This window comes from Chroicocephalus ridibundus, chromosome 9 (genome assembly GCF_963924245.1).
Source record: "Chroicocephalus ridibundus chromosome 9, bChrRid1.1, whole genome shotgun sequence".
NCBI lineage: Eukaryota > Metazoa > Chordata > Aves > Charadriiformes > Laridae > Chroicocephalus > Chroicocephalus ridibundus.
The window spans coordinates 21,226,777-21,247,429 of NC_086292.1; the positions used below are offsets into that span (position 1 = coordinate 21,226,777).

The 20,653-nt window shown below is 41.5% G+C and overlaps 1 protein-coding gene and 1 non-coding gene across 8 annotated transcripts; both read left to right on the forward strand.

The window, feature by feature from the left end:
- Positions 1-2,523: 2,523 nt before the first annotated feature.
- On the forward strand, positions 2,524-19,124 carry RBMX (RNA binding motif protein X-linked). 7 transcript variants are annotated; one of them, XM_063346286.1, is made up of 11 exons: positions 2,931-3,037; positions 4,016-4,142; positions 4,344-4,450; positions 9,962-10,133; positions 11,245-11,361; positions 11,732-11,846; positions 11,935-12,060; positions 12,137-12,240; positions 12,735-13,989; positions 14,898-14,986; positions 17,520-19,119. In XM_063346286.1, the coding sequence occupies exons 1-9, from the start codon at positions 3,026-3,028 to the stop codon at positions 13,040-13,042; spliced, it is 1,188 nt and encodes a 395-aa protein (XP_063202356.1). In that variant the 5' UTR covers positions 2,931-3,025; the 3' UTR covers positions 13,043-13,989; positions 14,898-14,986; positions 17,520-19,119. The 7 variants fall into 7 exon arrangements, with proteins under 7 accessions (XP_063202358.1, XP_063202361.1, XP_063202360.1 ...); XM_063346288.1 differs by lacking the exon at positions 2,931-3,037 and adding an exon at positions 2,524-2,626 and having other exon boundaries at positions 12,735-14,986; positions 17,520-19,120; XM_063346290.1 differs by lacking the exon at positions 12,735-13,989 and having other exon boundaries at positions 2,922-3,037; positions 12,152-12,240.
- On the forward strand, positions 4,201-4,273 carry LOC134521242 (small nucleolar RNA SNORD61). Its single transcript, XR_010072699.1, has one exon. It is a non-coding gene; the product is annotated as a small nucleolar RNA SNORD61 (small nucleolar RNA).
- Positions 19,125-20,653: the final 1,529 nt, after the last annotated feature.

Sequence of the window (20,653 nt, forward strand, 5' to 3'; positions counted from 1 at the left end):
TTGAAATTCTTCTGCACTGAAACTAGAAATGGAACCTTTTTTTCATATGATAATTGGATGAGTGTCTAGCTATGCCATTCTCCAGCAACCGCATTGTTATCATATGCAGTGCCCTCCCACTTCGTTACCCTTTTCCCATGCACAGTAACAGCATCCAGGAACTCTTAGCATCTACGCTGGAAAGGTGATCATCTTTAAATACGTACTACAGTCTAGAGAAGTGTTTGAGAGCTACCTTCTTTTGTGTTCTCAATAGATCTGTGAGGTAGTCTGAAGCAATGTTGCCTTCTGCTTTCCCTAACACAAAGAACAGTTGAATATCAGTATCTGAGCAGAGGAGGCTGAAAAACTGAAGATAAGAGTTTGATGTTCTCTTATCAGGATGCGGCAGTTATGCAGCTCTTGTGACTGTAATGGCACTGGGCAGTACCAGGAGAGTCCATAGACTCTGTGTCACCTCTCAGAAATAAAGGTCTGTAGAATACCGCAAGGGAGAAGTCACAGAGGAGCTGAGCAACGTCCATCCCATGTGTTAGGAAAGTGGATAAGGCAATATGCTGGAGGACCATATTGTCTCCTGCGACTCTGACAAGACAACACAGTCTGGGAAATTACAACGCTGTTTCCGATTGCTTCAACCCCATGCATCCCCTCCTCCTCCATGCAGTCGGCACAACTAACGGTGTGGGAGGAAGTCGGGAGGGCAGTAGAATCAGACAGGAAAGACAGCGTTTTTTTTTTCCTTTCGCTCCCAGCAGGTTCATTGTGGAGCCCCCCCAGCTCTAGGGACGTCTCAAGGAAGACACGCTGTGGTATCTGTAAGGAAAAGGACCTTGGTATGTACAAGCAAGAGCCTGAAGAGGTACCAGGCACGTCTGCCTACCACATGGCATGGATACCTTCTGAAAAGCCCTAGGAAAAACCACCTGATGACCTGCCACGGCTGAGGCAGGTGCAGTACAGGAACACGGAGTGGCTCTGGAGACCAGCTCCTCAGGCCAGACAGGCATCCCTCGGCACCACAGAGCCCCAGGAGTGCGCAGGGCTGGCCCTGCATGGGGGGCTTCGCTTGAGGTTCTGTTCTAAATCCTCTGTTTAATCCTAGTGGGATTTCAGCCTGGAAACCAGGTGTATTAGATAATTTGCCTTGATACATCTTGGCACTGTTCCCTCACTGCACAAGGATGAGTCAGGAGCGATACGAAATCCTAAAACATGCAAGGAACCTGCAATTCCTTAGCTTTTGCATCTTGTATAAATCAACTTACTTTCTTCAAGGAGCAGGAAAGGGCGTTAGTTACAGGCCCTGGCTACCAGTTTCAGTGACCATGTGCACCGTGCCTCTGGAATTTTTATAAAAGGTAAGGGCTGGAGACAGACAGACTTGCAAAATAGCCATCCTGTTTGAAAACCACACAGAATACATAGTCAGACAGCTTCCCTTTTGGGTTTGTTACTGAAGTAGGTTAAAGAAAAATCCATTTTTGTTTCTGAATTAAAAGACTGGTAATTAGACTGCGGGACTCTAAGAAAACAGGCCTTGTTGAGTGGTTTAGGTAAGCTAAAAGTTCAAATTATGAAAACGTAGCTAATTTCTGTGTGCACAGGCTTCCTCCTAAACTTTTCAGCTACCAGGCTTAGTCAGCAAAATAAAAGAGAATCACAGAATGGTTTGGGTTGGAAGGGACCTTAAAGCCCACCCAGTGCCACCCCCTGCCCTGGGCAGGGACACCTCCCACCACACCAGGTTGCTCCAAGCCCCGTCCAGCCTGGCCTTGAACCCCTCCAGGGATGGGGCAGCCACAGCTTCTCTGGGCAACCTGGGCCAGGGGCTCACCACCCTCACAGCCAAGAATTTCTTCCTAATATCTAAATCTCCCCTCTTTCAGCTTAAAGTAATTCCCCCTCGTCCTATGGCTCCCCTCCCTGATCCAGAGTCCCTCCCCAGCTTTCTTGGAGCCCCTTTAGGGACTGGAAGGGGCTCTAAGGTCTCCCTGGAGCCTTCTCTTCTCCAGGCACCCCAATTGAACCAGCACAAAAACTTTGTGTTATCAACAGCATATTTCATTTTAAACTGCACTTATTTAAGTCTCCGAGGAAGGAGCACTGACATGCACATATATTAATTAACTAAAATCACCTTGAGACTGTTGTAGCTGGCCAGATTTAACCTCCCGCACAGACACTTCCGCAAGTTAAACTGACCCCATGGCAAGCGATTTCGCTTCCAAACTACTGACGCAGCCACTACTTCGGGGATCCCACTAAGGAGCGGGACCGGGAGCAGACAAAGCGGTAACGGCCACCCGCCGGGCGGACCCGGCCGCGCTCCCTCGTGGCGGCTCACGCCCCCCGCCCCACCCCCGGCCGGTGTAAGCCCGGTCCCCGGGCAGGACGGGGATCTCCGGGCCCGCGCCCCGGGCAGGACGGGGAGCTCCGATCCCCGTCCCGTCGAGCCGCCCGCCCCCCGGCCGGTCCCGCCACCGCGGCGCGCCGCTGCCTCCCCCTGCCGGCCTCGCCGCCGCCTGCATCCGGGGCCCCGGCCGGACGGTGACGTCAGCGGTATAAAGGCCTGCAGCGCCTTTGTTCGCCCTCATTGCGCAGTTGCAGGCCGGTGTGAGCGGAGGTGAGCGCCGCCCGGCGGGCTGGGCAGGCCCCGGGGCTGTGGGGAGGGGGGAGCTGGGCCCTGCGGGGCGCGGGTGGGCAGCGGCAGGTGGTGGCGCGGCGGAGGGCCCGGCCCGCGGGTGAGGGAGCTGTGCTGCACACGGCCTCCGCTACGGGCCTGAGGCGAGGCGCGGTGGAACCGGGCCTGCCGCCCCGTCTGTCTGGCCCCGCGGAGGGTGGGGGGAGCGGCGCGGCTGTGGTGGAGCGAGCGGAGGGGGGTCCCAACCGCGTGAGGCGCGCTGGCCGCCATTTTAGGTGCGGGGGGTTTTGCGCGGGGTCCCACCGCGTGGGCCTCCGTATCTTCGAGGAGGGCGAAGGGAGGACGGCGGCCGCGCCTGGAAGGTCGGACGGATAGTTCAAAATGGGGGTTGAGGTGCGTGGCTGGCTTAGCGCTGAGGCGGTCGTTCGGCGGCGGGAGGGAGAAGAGTCCCTGCCAAAGGTGGCCGCCATTTTGTGGAGGTGCCTGGAGACCGCGGTGGGTCTGACGCCCCCCTACTCCCCCCCCTCCGGTTCCCTGCTGCGGCCTTTTCTGTGGCCCGGCCCTCGCCGCCCGGGGCGGGGGGGCGGCTTTGTCCCGGTTCTGCTGGTGTGGCGGGGCAGCTGCGCAGGCCCGCCTTGCGCGCTGCTGCGGGCTTTCCCGCCATTAGGCTGGAGGGAGGCATGCGGGTAACGTTTGTCCACAGGCGCCAGGCGTTTTGCCAGGCATTTCGAGCTTTTGCTTTGTCTTTGTGTCTGGCTCTCTTTCTTTAGTCCTGCTCCCCGCCCCCTTGCCTTGGCCGCGGCCTTGCTGTGTTGAACTGCAGTGATGGTCTGGTGTCCGTTCAGGCTGACACGTTGTTTAGGCCAGGACTTTGGCGTGGTGTCATTGTTCTTTGAGTAATTTAAAGAATAAGCGTAATTTACAATACTGGCTCAAGCTCACTTTAAAGTTAATATTTTGTTATTATTTTGACACACTAAGTAAATTTCTTGAAACATCTGTGGCAGGATTTAGGGGGAGGGAGTGCTAGGATTACCATCAAGGGCAAAAAGACGGTAATCCTGAAAGACTTATTGTGTTAACCTACACTGCTTGATCTTACAAGAGTTCTCATCAGTGCTTTGTTCCACTTTTTAAAGTTAATCTATTTGAAATAGACAATATAATGCAAAGCATTAACTGAAGGCAGTACTATTAGTTGCTTCAGTCTAAAAATTTTTTTAATATTTTTTATACTTTATATGTCTTAATTGACATCTTGCTCAAGAAAATGCGCTTGTACTTTTGAGGAAAGTCGTCACTTATAAATCATGAGGCGGTATGGAAGTCTGTTGCAGTCTGATGTTAATAACAACCTTATGCTTCTAATAGGTCATTTGCAGAATCAAAATGGTTGAAGCAGATCGTCCTGGGAAACTGTTCATTGGGGGCCTGAACACAGAGACTAATGAAAAAGCCCTCGAGGCTGTATTCGGCAAATATGGACGCATTGTGGAAGGTAAAAAGAAAAAACCCTTGCTATTTTAAGATGCTAAAAAATAAAAAGCAACAACATAGCTGTGATGACTTTTTTAGCATTGATCATTTGAAATGATGGTGCTTTCGTGTCCTCTAAGAAGTTCTGAGCTTAAAAGGTTAAATAAAGGTTAAGTGTTGTTGCCTAATTACAGAAAAGGGTAACACGGCTTTATTTCTGCAGTGCTTTTGATGAAAGATCGTGAAACCAACAAGTCCAGAGGATTTGCATTTGTCACATTTGAGAGTCCAGCAGATGCAAAAGATGCTGCCAGAGATATGAATGGAAAGGTAGGAATTAAGACCAGTTACATGTCACCGTTGTTACTGACCAGCAATATCGATATTTGGGGTAAATAAACTAGTAATAAAGTTGGAAAGACAATGAGTTAGAGGATCCTGGAGACAAGTCATAACTTTAAATTTGGCAAAATGTCTCTGTGTCCATGAATCTGGAATCACTTTCTCATGATTCTGGATTTGACAGTAGAAAGTGAAGTCTGGCTATCAGTCAGTTATACTCACTGTTTTTCTTTCTTTTTTGATTGGTGATGGAGGGCTTTCTAATTGTCAGCTCTTCATTTTTGCATGTCTCCTGTAATGTTTTTGTTTTATCATATTTGAATGCAGTACTGTGTAAACTACACTTGAGGGAAGTGACTTACCTGAAAACTATTAATGTTTCCCTTAACATGGGTTTCATGTGACTTCCCAACTGTGCTGGAGTGCTGATGCGCTAACTGGTAATTTGTAGATATCCTTGTATATTTGTGAGTTGTATCATCAGTCTACCTGCCATGTTTGAGGAACATCTTGACAGTTTATGTGAAATAGCTTTGCAGTTAGCCAGCAATTGAATTTTCTTATGTATACCATACAATGCAATGGTATAACTTTAAGAGGAAATAAAAATTTAATGTGTATGTAATGTCTTTAAAAACCTGAGAATTTAGAGTAAAAGTTGTGAGATAAATACCAAGATAGTTTGTGATAGGATTGTAGGCTATTGTGATCTGTGTCTGTTACAGGATGTGTTTGAAAAGCTAGGTGCAAGTGTGCAACTTAATTGTCAACAGCTGCTTATCTTCAGAGAGGTGCTGTCTCTTTAGGCAGTGAAAGCTGTTGTCTTGGTTAACTTGAATTTCACTCTGGTCTCTTCATGCATAATCTGAACAGTTGGGTTAAGGTCATGCTGCATTGGCCTTTTTTCTAAGCAGTGTCTCTGAGATGTTATTCATGTAAGGTGAAGAAGCCTCTACTGATCCTGATTAACACTTGAGACTTTGATAGCTGTTTGTCTTCTTTAGTATAAGACATAGAAGTGGAAGAAGAATGTTAGTCATTGCAGTCAATAAGTAAAACATAATGGGTATGTGCACTTTAATAAGAAAATGAGCTTGCTGTAGTGTTCACAGTGAACACAAATAGTAAAACTTCCTTGTTTTGTGTTATAGCAGGCTTTCGGCTATGCGTACTTAGTTTCTGGGTGCTTCAGGACAACCTCATGACAACTAGTGTTATTTTCTTTTAAATAAGTTAGTGGTTTATGTCAAGGCAGACAGTGACAAGTCAGATAACGTCCTTTCTGTACCAGCCTAAACATCCTTAAAGGTGCTCCTTATATTGAATTTATTTATCCATTGTGTAGTTTGCTACAGTTATGAGGACTTGTTTACTGCAGTTCTTAAACACTGATTTCCTCTGAAGTAGTCATTACATTGAACCTCACCTAAGGTAACTTCAAGCACCAACAGCTAATTGTCAGGCTGAAAGGAGTTCAAGTCACTAATCCTGAGTGTGTGTGGAGTGCAGCTTTCAAATGAAAATCCCTCTGAAAACAGTCACCAGCTGTTCTAAATCTTGAATGTTGTGGCATGTGTTTGGTCACATTGGAAACATTCAGAAAAGTAATGCTTAGTAAAGTAACCAAATGAGATTGAATGTTTGTGGCTGAGGTAATGTCTACGTGTTCTGGAATGCACCATCTGCATCGCTGTCAAGAAATGCTACAAAGTACTGCCTTGTGTGTCATCAGTCTTACAGTTTCTGTCTTCCACACTACGAATCTAAAAACACCTTCACCTGCTTTGGCATTTGAACATCAAATAGTGTGTGAAAAGAACATCCTCACTGAGGATTTGGCCTAGAATGATGTTTTTAACATAAACCTGTAGGTGCTGCTGTGTATAGTTCCAGTTCTATACTGGTCTATCTTGGTTTGACCATGGATATGAAAAATGTAGATGATGTTCATGAGGTAGTCTCTCCTCATCTTCAGAAAGCCTTCTGGACAATAAGTACTGCTTGTACCTCAAAAAGACTCCGCATTCTGGATTGGAGGAGGAGCGATGTTTGAGGCATGCTGTGCGAAGAGATCATTACAATAAATGGGAACTTGAAGTTTTTCTGTCCATTTGGAAGTGATGGATTCGGAGTGCTCATGAGAATTTCAAGCACTTAAGAAGGAGCAGCAGAAGCCCTGTGCAGACAATATCTCAAGCAGTCTGTAAGGAGTTAGCTGACCTGTCTAGCCAGGGGGAAGAGTTGTGCACTGCTGGTGTGTTGCTCATTCTGTCATTACAAAGGAATTCAAAGTTGCAGCCAGTAGAAGAGGCTGACTTAGATTTCTGCAAGAGTAAATTTGTATTTGATTTTTTGCTTTGCAAATGTTCATGAAAAGCAAATATCCAATGTTTGCTTCTTTATGGGTGGGGGGAAGGAAGAGGGTTAATTATATTTCATGCTAAAATGGGACAAGCAGAGACTAGTCTAAGCTTGCTTGTTGAAGATTAATTTCCTTCCTGCAGAAAGAGGTCAGGAGATAATGGTTTTGGAGTGGGGGTGGAGATTTTTCACTTAAATTACTTTCCCTGCCGAATTGGATCAATGTTAGCATGTCTGAGCAGCACTGAAGAAATGTTAGAAGTACTTTATCATAGTAAATTATTAGCCTTCTTTAAGAAGAGAGTTAATTGCATGCTATTCAGGTCTACATCCTAATGTCACAAAATGCACATGCTTATCTGGACACAAGTGTGAATACTCCCAAGTCTGTAGTGGACATTCTGTGCAATAAGCTGTTTGCATGACCTTCTGGTTTTAAGTCCTGAAGACAAAATGGATAATTAAAGAGAGAATATGACCTTAGAGGAAACATCTGGGACAAGCCAAAGACTTAATTCCAGTGTAGACTTGCCAAGCCAGCTGGATTGTGTTAAGAGGTTGGAAGCAAATACTGCAACCCAAACAATAGTCTAAACTGTACTCAGCGCTACGGAAGGCTGTCTTCCTCTAATCAACAGAAAGTGTTGCCAGTTCTTCTGGTGAAGAAACAATACATTATGTAGAAGCTCAGCCTGATAAGAAATGATCTTCAGTTCTTGAATATATTTGGTGAAAGGAAGCCCACTTGATGTGCCATCAAGGAATATGTGGAAATGGTGGAGTCACTGCAGCATCAACAATAAAATGATCCATTGGAAAGGAAAGCCCTATGCGATGTCAGGTTGCAGTTTCATGCAAGTTTCTGTAACAGTTTCTTGGGAATACTTGATTTCTGCCCCAGGCCCAAAACTTAGCAAATTTCATTCATCTTTTCTGTTGGAACATGGAACAGTTTGCAGGACAGTTCTCTAATTCTGTTTGTGTAAGGTTCCTCACCTCACCTTACAAAGCTGTATAGCTTGTTCATTCCACGTATAGGAATTTTTATGATTGCCAATCTGTTACTATTCTTAGATGACTCATATCTTAAGTGAATTTCCTGCTTTTTAGCACCAAGGTGACTCCACTTTATGGTGCCCGTATGATATTAAAATGCTACTGTTAACACTCTGAATCAAGGTTAAAACACCAGTTAATGAGTGTTTGTGTTGACAGCTGATGCTTTGGGCTCATGGAAAAAAAATTCCTTACTCTGAGATGGCTTGTGTGAATTCTGTCTGTTCAGTGAGATGAAACCTTTCTTCTTTGGCCTAAGAACCTATAAAATGAAGTTGTCCCCCTCTGCTTTAAAATAGGACAAACTTTGACAAATACCTTCTGGTTAACAACAACAACAAAAATTTTCTTGGACCTAATAAAAAGGTCTTTTTGGACCTTGGGCGTAGCTTTTAAGACTGCTTGCATAAAGCAATTTCGGAAGAAACATATCTTTTGCCTGGGTAAGATGCATGAGTGCAAGGCAGAAGGAAATAGGAGGAGAAATTATAAGGAAAAATTACCTCCTACATATAAAAAAACAAAGAACTTGGATGCATGCAGGTTTTCAGAACCCGTGCTAGCAGAAGGGGATGGTATTTGATTTCCAAACTTCAAATAGGCTGTTGGGAATCTACCATGAAGTTGAGGACAGCAGTGGTCATGATGGCAAAGCTTGAGGCTTCAAGCCCACTGTTCCTGTTTTGAGAAGGATGACTGAGACAGAGGAAGGACAATGGCAAAATAACGAGATACAAACTGAGAAGGTCCAGATGCAGTAATGCTCCCACCTGGAATGTTTCAGCTTGTCATGCCAAAAGGCTTTTTGAGAAACATTCCATAAGTAAAATATTTTTATTGAGTCAAAGCCAAGACCAATATGATTTTGCTAGTATTTCTTAACTTTTTTTCCTAACAATGGATCAAGTTGGACCTGTGGATATACACATGGGTTTTTCAAACAACTACATATGGTGGCAGAATACATGAGATGCTAAAGAGGATGATTTCAGAGAGGGCTAGATTTCAGCAGAGAACAAAAAAGATGCGGGATCTCAGTAAACAACTATCACCACTTCAGAGTAAGACATTAATGGCAGTAATGTTCTTGTTCATTTATTGCATCAAAGAAGTGCAATAAACAACAGTTCCTGCCTGTATAATTCATCAGTCATCATAGCAGAGTTAAGTATTTAACTGCTAAAAGAGGCAAATAAGCTGTGTTTGCCAGGGTAGATGTGCAGTAACCTAAGGTCAGTAGAGCTTGTGATATTAGCTCTGCTATAATTACCAAATGTGTGGTGTCTGAAAGATTATACAGAAATTTGATTAATTAGGTTAACTTACTCAATATGTCTTACCACCTGCTCATGTTTGAGGTGTAATAGTTGGCTGCAGAGCTTCTGTTATTGCAGGTCTATATTCAAAGAAAGCGTCCACTTTTTTCCCCACAAAGTTCCCAAACAAAAAAAAAAACCCAAAGCACCTCCACTCTGGAAAAGCAAGTAATAGAGTAAATCGTGACGGTTAACCTTTCTTGAAACCCCAGCTTGAAACAGTAGAAAAGAGGGGTGAATTATCATATTCAGTCTGCTTTGTAGATGCTGAAATTACTTCTAAATACTTCAGCGATCATCGTTTTATCAGGACATCAAGAAAATGTACTAAACGGCCTCCCCATTGCCAGAAATCCCAACTGAAGCTAAGATACCTTCAGCTTAATCCTGTAACTACTGATGCAGTCCTAGTTTGGTACAAAAGTCCGTGGCAATTGGAAGTAAATTGGAGATCATAAATGGTGTTTCATTTACAGAATAAATGACATGGGGCTGCCGTAATCATTGGACACTTGTATTTTTGCTGAAAGTCCTTTCTGATGCTGCTCTGTTTTTGTTTTTTTCATCAATACCACAAGAATGAAGTACTGTAGAAATTAGGCCCAACATGCTGCTGAGTACATGGGGACTAATACTGAAGACTGAAATCAGTTCTAGAGTTGCTCTAACTGTATAAAATGGAAGCCCTATAATAGCGAAGCAAGAGGGGCTTAATTTAAGAAATACAAACGTGACTGAGCAGTAAGTAAAGCAGCTTCTTCTTTAGTCATTAGATGGGAAAGCAATTAAAGTGGAACAAGCAACCAAGCCATCCTTTGAAAGTGGTGGTAGGCGTGGGCCGCCACCCCCTCCACGAAGCAGAGGTCCTCCCAGGGGCCTTAGAGGTGGAAGAGGCGGAAGTGGCGCGAGAGGACCACCTTCAAGAGGGAGTCACTTGGGTATGTATTTACCTCTCTCATTATATACTTGGACAACATACAAGACAATCCCATTGGAAGATGACAATAATCCTACTGGAAAAAAAAAAGTCAAACAGCCGAATAGTGCACTCCTTGTTCTTTGCTAAAATGATGAAATATGGTCTCAGCAGTTTAGTCAAATTTTTGATTAGGCAAGTACACCTTAAGAAAAAGCTTTCAAATATGAAGATTCCCTTCTACAACTAACACTCCACTTGACTTTTGGCTATGAAAGAAAAGCAAAACTCCTGCCCTGCACATGAGGAAGGAAGCTTTCTGATACTCAAGTTGAAAAAGCGATTCTCTTCCACCAGGGAAAGGGAACTGCCTTTCATTCTTACTAGCGAGAGGTCTAAACTTATTAAATTTCAGGACTGATCCTTCCAGATCGTATTGGGAGTTAGGGAAGCGAAGCCTTGTTTGTTGTTAGAAAATAGTAGTGTGTTGAGTTGAAGCTTTCTGAAGTGGAAGGATAGTACATTACTTGATACTGGATATTCTTTAACTTTAGATATAGATATTTATTCAGAGACTTTTCAGTATCAAAACAAAACTGTTGCTTAAAAGAAAAAGCAAGCAGCACCTGAGGTAAAAAAGTAAAAGCTGTAATGCGGAAAAAAATCCCTGCAAATAGTGAAAACTGCTGTCTTGATGAGTCTGTGTAGTAGGTTCTACAGACTCTGTAGTGCCTCTGTTCCCTCTCTATGTAGGATCTTCTCTAGTATGTCTTCCCAGGTGGCTCTTGTCTTCTGAGAACAGTAACTTGTTGAGCACTTAAGCTGTGACTGATTACAGGTATCAGCTGTCTTTCTCCCTTGTGTCACACCCTGTGGCTTTTGAATAAGTTCTAAAAGACAGTTCTTGTCAGGAATTTAGGCTGTGGAAAAGTTAACTTGGTGGGCTCTCATTTCTGCCAATAGCATCTAGTAGTGGCCAAAACATAAAGGAAGGCTTTGAGGTCTAATTTTAAGGATTTACTGTTGCTCATGTAGTGGTAATAACAGTGTCTAGGTTATTATAGTTCAGGCTTTAGGGCCATACAGGTGAGTATCACAGAAATAACAAGTTGGTTCATGGCTTATCCTTCTAGGCTCTTCGAGGGGGCCACTTCCCATGAAGAGGGGTCCACCTCCACGAAGTGGAGGCCCTCCACCTAAGAGATCCGCACCTTCAGGACCAGTGCGTAGCAGTAGTATGGGAGGAAGAGGTAAGGACTTCCTGAATTATTTTGTTGCTTAGTCAGCTGTGGCACCTTAGTCTTTCTTCAGAAACTGTTGCAAATCATTGATTCTAATTTAAATCTGCAGTGCAGTAGTGCATTGTTTTTCTAATCTATTGGTTCTCTTCATACCAATATCATTTTGTAGCTGTGTATAACGATTTGGTATGACTTCATGGGTATGTTCCTTGCAGTGCTGCTTTAAAACTGTACAAATAGAAATGTAATGCATTATAAGCGTAGGCTACAGAGATGCTTTGAAATCATTATAAACAGTCTGCTATACTTACTTGCCTTGAGAGTTCTTTGTGTGGCTAAATGCTAATTAGGTTAAAAAATGTGGACTATTTCTCTTAAGCTCCTGTGTCACGTGGAAGAGACAGTTATGGTGGTCCTCCACGCAGAGAACCAATGCCGTCACGAAGAGATGTCTATATGTCTCCGAGAGATGATGGCTATAGCACTAAAGACGGGTAAGTTCTTTTACTAATTTAATTGACTTTTGATCCTGACCTTTTGAGATGTAACTTAGAGCTAACATCTCAATTCTTGTTTTTGTAGTTATTCAAGCAGAGATTATCCCAGTTCCAGGGATACACGGGACTATGCGCCACCTCCACGAGACTACGCATATCGTGATTATGGTCATTCCAGTTCACGTGATGAATACCCCTCTAGGGGATATAGGTACCTACTGTTGGATTTTTCTCCCTTTCATTTTATTCTTGCTGTGATCTTACTGATTTGTACTAAGTCTTAGTAGTCTTTCCTCCTATAGCGATCGTGATGGATACGGTGGTGGACGTGACAGGGACTACTCAGATCATCCAAGTGGAGGCTCCTACAGAGATTCATATGAGAGTTATGGTAAGAATTCATTTTGAGGATTATGTAGTAATCTGTGTCATAAAACTAACTGACTAGGCTGTCATGTTTTAGGGGGAAGTGGCACACTTTCCCCCCCACGCACAGTGAAAGTGCAATTGTTGGTTATTGTTTGATCATCTTGTTAAATAAGCTATAAGCTAAAGAAGCAAAGTCTACAGTTCAGAATTGCAACTGTCTCTGGAAAATATGGCTGAGTTTCTTCTCTAAAATAACAAGCTGTTCTGGAATACCCAGTAAAGAGCCTGCCTGAATAAACACCGTCTTCATTCCTTCAGAGTCTTTAAATCCACTCACTGCCTGATATGCAATCCCCACTTTAAATACCATTAACGTGGCAGATTATTGTAAGAACACCCCAATACATACAAAAGAGTAGCAGTAAACATTTAAATACAGCAATTCTGTAAATTCAGATTGAAATTGTTATATATAACTTATGGTGTTGCCATATTACCTGACCATTGACCCTGCAGGTAACTCACGTAGTGCTCCACCTGCACGAGGGCCCCCGCCATCTTATGGTGGAAGCAGTCGATATGATGATTACGGCAGCACACGAGATGGATATGGAAGCCGAGAAAGTTACTCAAGCAGCAGAAGTGATGTCTACTCAAGTGGCCGTGATCGTGTTGGAAGACAAGACAGGGGTCTTCCCCCATCCATGGAAAGGGGCTATCCACCTCCTCGTGATTCTTACAGTAGTTCAAGCCGCGGAGCACCCAGAGGTGGTGGCCGTGGTGGAAGCAGATCCGATAGAGGTGGAGGCAGAAGCAGATACTAAAAACACTCTTAAACTTTTGGACCAAGACAGATTACTTCTCAAAACAAACAAAAAAAGCAGCAAAGTGGAAGCTGTTCTATCTTTACTACCAGAGGACTACTAAAAGGAAAAGTTGTTTTTACCTTTTTTTATTGTTGCCTGTTAAGTTTTCCCCTCCATGACTTTTATGGTTTTGTGAGGAAAAGTTAAACCAATGTTTAATTTCATTATAAAATTGTTAACATTTCTTTCAAAAAGCAGATGTTAAATGTATAAAACTTGAGCTGTGTACTAGTGTTGTAACTTTCAAAGTAAAGTTTCCCTGAAATGCCACACTTCCCATCTGATTTTCCTCATGAATGGAACAAGCAGTTCTTAAGATCTTCCACACAACATCCAGCCATCTAACATGGAGATGGATTGTTCTACATGTTCAGCATCTCATTCTTAAACAACATATTGCTTGTGATTTGGAGGGTGGTGGGGATATTCCACACAAAGTTCATTTTTGCCTAGAGTTTGAAGTCACAGTGTTCCCAGTACAAAATGTCTTCTGATCCATGTGTAAAGAAAAATAGAGGATATCATTCACTTAACCTGAAAGAGCAAGTGGATAATACTATTTTCTGCCTTCCTACTGATTAATGGGGAGTTTGAAAAGATCTCCTCTCCAAATAAATCATGTACGTGTAAGTCAGCTACAGAATACTGTAAAAATAAAAAAAAAATTGACCAATTCCATCAAAGAAGCTGCAAAACGATGCTTACTCATACTGTTTCAAATTTTTGCAACTCTGTAGTGTTTCACTTTTAAAGGAACATCTTTGATTCCAAAGGAGAAAATAAGATAAGCAAAGTCGTCTTTCTCTCCAACTTCTCAAAGGCTTATGGCTTCATATAAACAAGTGAATCTTTCAGCATTCCACAGCTGATTTAAAGCATCAAATGCCTGTGAAACAGCAAAGATGGTAAGCAAAGCAAACTAGTTTTTCAGTCTAAGTCAAAATTGAACCAAGTTACCTTCCGCTAGTACAGTAAGACAAGCTGCACGTCATGGCAATGGAAGTGCTGTCTAGACTTTTTAAAAAAAAAAAAAAAAGGAAATGCTTCAATACATTAGAAGTTCTCCAAATTCAACATTTCTTCTTGGATAAAAGCAATTTATGTCACCAATTTTGAAACTAAAGACAATGCAGCTCACTGTAGACAGAATATTGCAAAGTAGGGTTGGGAGGGGGTATTTTGTGCCCAGTATCTTCCAGTGAAGATGCTTTAAAAGGCTGCATATCCTGTATTTTAATGAAATTAAAGCCTTGTCAAATCAGGAATTGGTTTAGATTGACAAATAGCAGCTCGGCAATTGGGAGTTTGAAGCAAGCCATTGCAAACTTGACGTTTAGTTGGATGCCTGACTCTGTTTAGTTTGACACTGCATTAACAGGGATATCTGGTACGTGTGGCAGAACCTGTGGCAAGTTCTTACGACTCAGGTAAAGCCATGAAGTTCAAAAGATGCTCTTGAATATAGTAGACATGAAGACCTCCAACTAAAAAAAAAAAATCACAAACCCAAAAGCTTTGTACTACTGTTTAGTCCTCAGTAAATTTTGTCGTTCAACTTATGAATTTAACATGGCAGTGCACCATTGAAAAGGAATGAGAATCCATAAGCCATGCAACCTGTCACTAAGCCATTCCAGTCCATTCCAAGCCAGTGAATCCTCCACCACTTAAAAGAGAAGTAGTAAAACTTGCAACAGAATAATCTGCAAACCCAAGCTTGTGACTTTTTTTTAAATGGGGGGGAAGGACTATAGTTTGACTTAGTCTGTAAAATGTACTTTTCTCAATTTGTTGTATCTTCTCTTGATTGCAGGGTGATAACTTCTAGAAGATGCCCGTGAAGTAATGCTGGTTCATCTGTGTTGATGGCAGAGATGAGTGGTGCCTGTACCAATGCGTAAGGTAAATATTATACTCGTGTAGTATCTGGAAGGAAGATTTCTGGTTGTTCTGTTTATAGATTTGGATGGACGTTCTTGGTGGCCAAATAATATTTTCAAGTTTCTGTTTGAATTTTGGAGGAGGAGGTTCAAATAGGTCTTTTAAGCCTACCAAGTTAGGAATGGCAGAGAGAGACTTCTCATCTGCAGAAATTGGTCCAATTTGAGTATGGTTGAACATAAAATAGGATTAAAAATGCGCTTTAAATCACGCTGTAGAGAGTACTTGGTTTAGGAATCTTCATAAGACCAGACCATAAAAATCTGAATTGCAATAATAAATGTTAGTATATACATTTTAATCAGTCTTGTTAAATGTCCAGAACATGCAATTTAGTGGTTATACAGAGTATAGTCTTTGATTAGTAATTAATCTCTGTGGAAGTCCTTGGATTAAATTGCAGACTTCCAGGCATCTCTAGAAGGGTTTAAGATGTAGGTCTGCTGTGTTTCATGACTTTGAAGCCTACCCTGTTAAAACAATTTTTCAAGTAGATGTAGGAGCAACTGTCTTCAGACTTTATGTGGAAGAGTGATTGCGTCTTCTCTTTCTCTGATAACTCAGAGAAAAAAAAAGTGGTAGTGGTTGTCATACTAATACAGCTTTTTGGAAAACTTCTACTAAATAATTGTTATTAAAAAAAAAAAGGAATAACTTTTAATGTGTGCAAAATCTGTTAAAATCTAGTCTATAGTGAAGGATAAGGATACATCCCTTTTTTAGGGGAAGTAAGCGTGTAAGGAGCGCGTGTACTTTTTATGTAACTTTTTGATTAGTTTTCAAAGTACTCTGTAAATCTGAGAACATATTTTGCTGTTAATTTCAAATATTGCTTTTAAGAAACAACTTTGAAGTGGTGAAAAGAAAAAACTGTGGTTGGTACAGTGTTTTTCGTCTAACACATGGTCACCGATTTCAGAGAAGTTCCATTTTGTGTGAAGGACAGGCTCTGTTGCATACTGTCTGATGTTTGTAATCTCAGTTGGCTTAGTTACTCTTTTTAGAGTCTCAGCAACACCAACTAAATACTGGTGCAATGCGTTTGTCAGCATATGCAGTAATATTTTGTAAATACTGCTGATAAATTGCTCGTGTTACCTTGGTAAAAAAGAAAACATACGCTTTTATTTCAGGGTGATGGATTGTGTTTCAGATCAAATACAGAATGATTGTGGGTATTTTCTGTTCCAAGTTATATATGCATATAGTTACATAAAATAAAAGATGCTGTCTGACCATCTTCTTATTTTTCTGTCACTTGATAAAATTTCCACCAACAAAAAAAGTGTTGTTTTCCTTATCTTCATGTGATTGTTGAAGTATAAGTCACACTTATCTAAGTGTGGTTGTTGAAATATTTAAATCACAAATCCTCCTGGAAAGGACACCATTTGAACTGTAGGCATCTTTTTAAAGATAAAAAAACTAACCTGTTTTCATTCAAAAATCACTTTTCATTTAAAAAATCACTGGTGTCAGTAGTATGGTACCAAAGTAAGTGGGTTAGGGAAATCTGTCTAGAAGTAAGCTCTTCTCCTTTGCTCCCCCACCAACCTGCAAAAATTTAGCAAGAGTAATTTTTTAAATTTGCAGTTTGAGGCTGATACATACACATCATGAATTCTTTAATAAAGAGATGGAATACTGTCTTTAGTAGGCAACTTTAAAATGTTTTGCCACATCATCATGTAAGTGTCGTCAGAATGTGTTCAACTTTTTTATACATGTGTGCTGTGTTAGCTTTAATTCTCTGTATTAGCTGGGAAGCTGAAGGTTAATTACTCCTGGGAAGTGAAAAAGCTTCTCTCTTTTGGAAAAATTAAGTGCTTTTTTTCTCCATTCACTAGATGCGTTTTGTCACTTACTGGTGGTAGCGGGCCATGTTGTAATTAATAAAGATATTAAAGGCACGCTTCTTCAGCCTACTCTGCAGCTTATAAACATTTCTAAATTCTTAACAGGCATGGTGCCAAAGTTAGTTCAGGGAGCAGTACATAGAACTTAACTGACTACGTGGCAGGACAGGTAATACTAATTTTGTAAAAAAACAAGGATGTAATTATACTAATCGAGCAAGCTGTTCACCTTTTCTTGATCACAAGTTTTATTTAATTTATAGCGGATCATTATTTACAGATTAGTACCAGTGTGTATACCAGTTTATTATAGGATTCCTGTGTATCGTGCTGGGATGGTCAAGAGCTAGTGGGGTTTTGTGGCAGGCAGAGTTTGGAGGGGCATACACACAGGAATTAGAGGGATTTATTTAGTACTTGCTCTGGAGACAACGTCGTACAAGAAGTGTGCGTTAACGCAAGGAGTCCTCGAATGGTTTTGATTGTTGTGGTTAGCTATTGATGTATTTTCATGCTGTTGTGACAAATTGAGTATAACCCAAATGTATGCATTGTGTATATAAAAACAATCAAATATGATTTAGCTTTTTTGTGTTTTGGTTTCTGAGAGTGTGCTAACTTGCATTTCCTTTTTTCAGTTATGGTGACAGAGGCGGCAGTGCAGCAGTGGATATGCGTTGGAAAATCAAAGGATAACAAACTGCAACTGATAAAGCTTGGCTTTTGAGCGTGGTGTTACACACTGTTTGTTTCAGAGGGTTGTGTTACCATTCAGGAATTGGTCTTTGAAAGGAGCACTACTAATCTCTTGGATATAAAAAAAAAATTCTCAGGTGAAAGTCAGTTGCTGTCTGCCGTAGCTAACATCTTCCAAGAGTCAGGAGTGAGCCTTTTTTTTGAGTGCATCAGTAGATTCTGCAGCAGAAAAATATTCCAGGATTGCCCTTTACAGAGGGTGCTTTCTGTTTATGTGAAAAAAAGAGCAAGTTACATAGAAGTGAGTTTACTCCTCTAAAATACAGAGGACTAAATTGTCACAAATTCTTTTTCACCAAGAAGCCGTGAAGAGTTTTACTATATTCTTACATCAACAGTTTTATAATTGTCCAGGCCTTCTGGACGAGAGGAAGGAAGTGTTGATGTACTGAGACAGTATTAGTGATAAATCCCCAGAATAATTAGTGTTCTTGTATGTACTAGCTTCTCGCAAAACTCCAGACCAGACCAGCATCTCTTGCAACCAGATGCTTTCCCCAAAACTTTGTCTTGGTTTTGGTGCATTTTTAGCTTACATATGTGTTGATGAGCCAATGTATAAGAGAGAAGTCCTTGGGCACCAGTATTTCATGTAGAAAACTGAACTTCTAATTGACTGAAAACAGTCATGGCTAATAAAGTTTATATTGGCTTATTCTGTGGTAGACATAAAATGATGTCATTTAAACAACTAACAGTTTATAACGAGGGGTTTCAAACAAGCTTTGGGTTTGGGAGTAAGAATATCACTTCAATCTTCAGTTGTGGACTGCAGATTCTAGGAGTGAGTCTGCCTGTATGTAGCAGATGGGTAGAATTGCAGTATTCCCAGAGCCAATAAATTCCTGTTAAACAAAAGCATTCCGGGTTTTGGGTTTTTTTTAAATTAAAAAACCTGTTACTCAGTGCCACCTGGCATGGTAGAAAAGATAACTAGTGTTACATACTGATGGAGGTTTATTGTTACAAAGTGGTCTCAGTGTATGGTGTGCAAGAAAGAATAATATGCTGGAAGATTAAGAGACTCATTTTTAAGCAGTATCTTACAGTCTGGGTACTGCTGTTTAGGCTAAACCAACTCATCCTAACTAAAATGTAATGCCAGCATGCGAGCTATCATATCAAAAAAGATGGTTACCTGCCTAAAACGCTAAATAACTTAAATAATTTGTGTTAGCTCATGCATGGACTCAGACTTCATCACTGAAAGTCAGTAGTTTAAAGCATCGGTAGATTCAGCAGCAGAAAAATGCTGCAGAGTTGCTCTTTGTATTGGGTGTTTTCCCTCTATGCTGGAAAAAGAGCAAGTTACATAAAAGTGAGTGAGAAAAGTATTTTGAAAACAATTACTCTAGAATGTTACCTGAATGCTGTTCTTCACTTGCTCCTGTTACCATGCTGGTTCTGATGTATCAGAGTCCTTTGTTAATTGGGTATAGACTACCACCACCACCCCTTTTTTCTTTTTTTTTTTTTTTTTTTTTAAACTACTGGATTAAATTATTGATGTAAATCAGACTGTAAATAAAAGTGTATTTGTAAGTTGGGGGTGGAGATTGACTGTGCAAGAGATGACTGATAATTCATTTGATTTGTCACTGTCAGCAAATAACCAGAGTTTTCCAGAGACCAGACCAGAAACTTCCTGGCTTGGTGGCTGTACCTTCATACCCTGGCTTCTGCCCCAGAATTCATTGTACTGTGGGGGTGGGTGAACAAGCTGCAACATTTCTAGGTGGGTCCTGATGTTCTTCTGAAAGATGGCCTTGAGGTGGCTGATGAGAAATCCCTTAATTTTGGGGGCTTTCTGAATATGCATCTGTCTCTAGGTCAGTCTTTCAAGCAGTTGGTAACTGTTGAAGATGTGGGAAGTATTTTTATTTAATTGTAGTTGCAACCGTTACCATGTGCTTGGGTGCAACAGCTGCCTGTGAAATAGTGGTGAAACTAAACCTGCCTGTCTGCACAAAATTAAGTTTGCTTTAGAGGAGGGAGTGGATGAAGTACTCTTTGGTGTTCAGGTTCGTAACACTGAGTATTTAATGAATCTGGTAGCATGCAATTTTCCTGATGTTGAAATACTTCTCTTGCTCTTTGCATCAGAAACGGGTATGTTCTGATGAGCTGGCTGCAGTGGATGTCTGCCATATACAAACGATTGTTCCCAGTAGATGAATGAGCATTACCAATGGCCTTGCCTACTACAGATTTGGAAAAAGAAAAAGCAAGCTACGAAAGCGGAGACTGCAAGTACTCGCTTCTACAAAATAGTAGTGCTCATGAGAACTGGAAAAAGGAAAAAAAACCACTAAAGTTCTTGTAATTAGTCATGAATTTGACATGTTTTGCACACATATGGGTAGTTGTAGATGTATTTCACCAGATGGCAGTGAGTTTTGTGATTTGGCTTCAGCCAGTGTTGCCGTTCGCACTGGCTGCAGCGCTGTGTTGCTAGTATTTCCACACAGCACAGGAGTGGAGCTCATCCCCGTGTCCTCGTAAAGGTCAAAAGCCTGTCTAACCCTGAAAGGGCAATTCTGATTTCTTACTGGTGGCTGTTAGAAATGGTCCTTACGTCGGTCCTACTACCAACCATAAGATGTGGAAAGTGGAGACACAAACCCATGCATATTTATTGTTTGTAATTATTCCTTTTGCTGTTCTGTTTCTCCCTACCCTTTTAAGTAGCCAAAGTAGTTTGAGAGCGCTGATGTCTTGGAAACAATTGCATCAAGTACCAGGGTTAGGAATTGGCTCAGAATATTGTCACTGAGAAATCCTGGTCTCTAGGGTAATCTGTTCCTATTTTACTGCTTCAGTCCATGATCTCTAGTTAAACTTGGGTGTCGTCAACTGAGAAAATTGCTTTGGTTTTCATCTGTTATGGGCAAAGGACAACTGGAAAGGATAAGAAAATTTGCAAGGTGACTGGAGCTTTCTAAATTAATACGACTAATAGCAATGGATAATACTGTCCCAGAGCAGGGTGAAAAATTAATAACTACTACGTCTTCAT

Bases quoted from the DNA above. Each gene is read 5' to 3' on its own strand.
- RBMX (XM_063346285.1), top strand. The intron at 4,451-9,961 runs GTAGGAATTAAG...CTTCTTCTTTAG, and splicing joins CCAGAGATATGAATGGAAAG to TCATTAGATGGGAAAGCAAT. The intron at 12,241-12,734 runs GTAAGAATTCAT...TTGACCCTGCAG, and splicing joins AGATTCATATGAGAGTTATG to GTAACTCACGTAGTGCTCCA.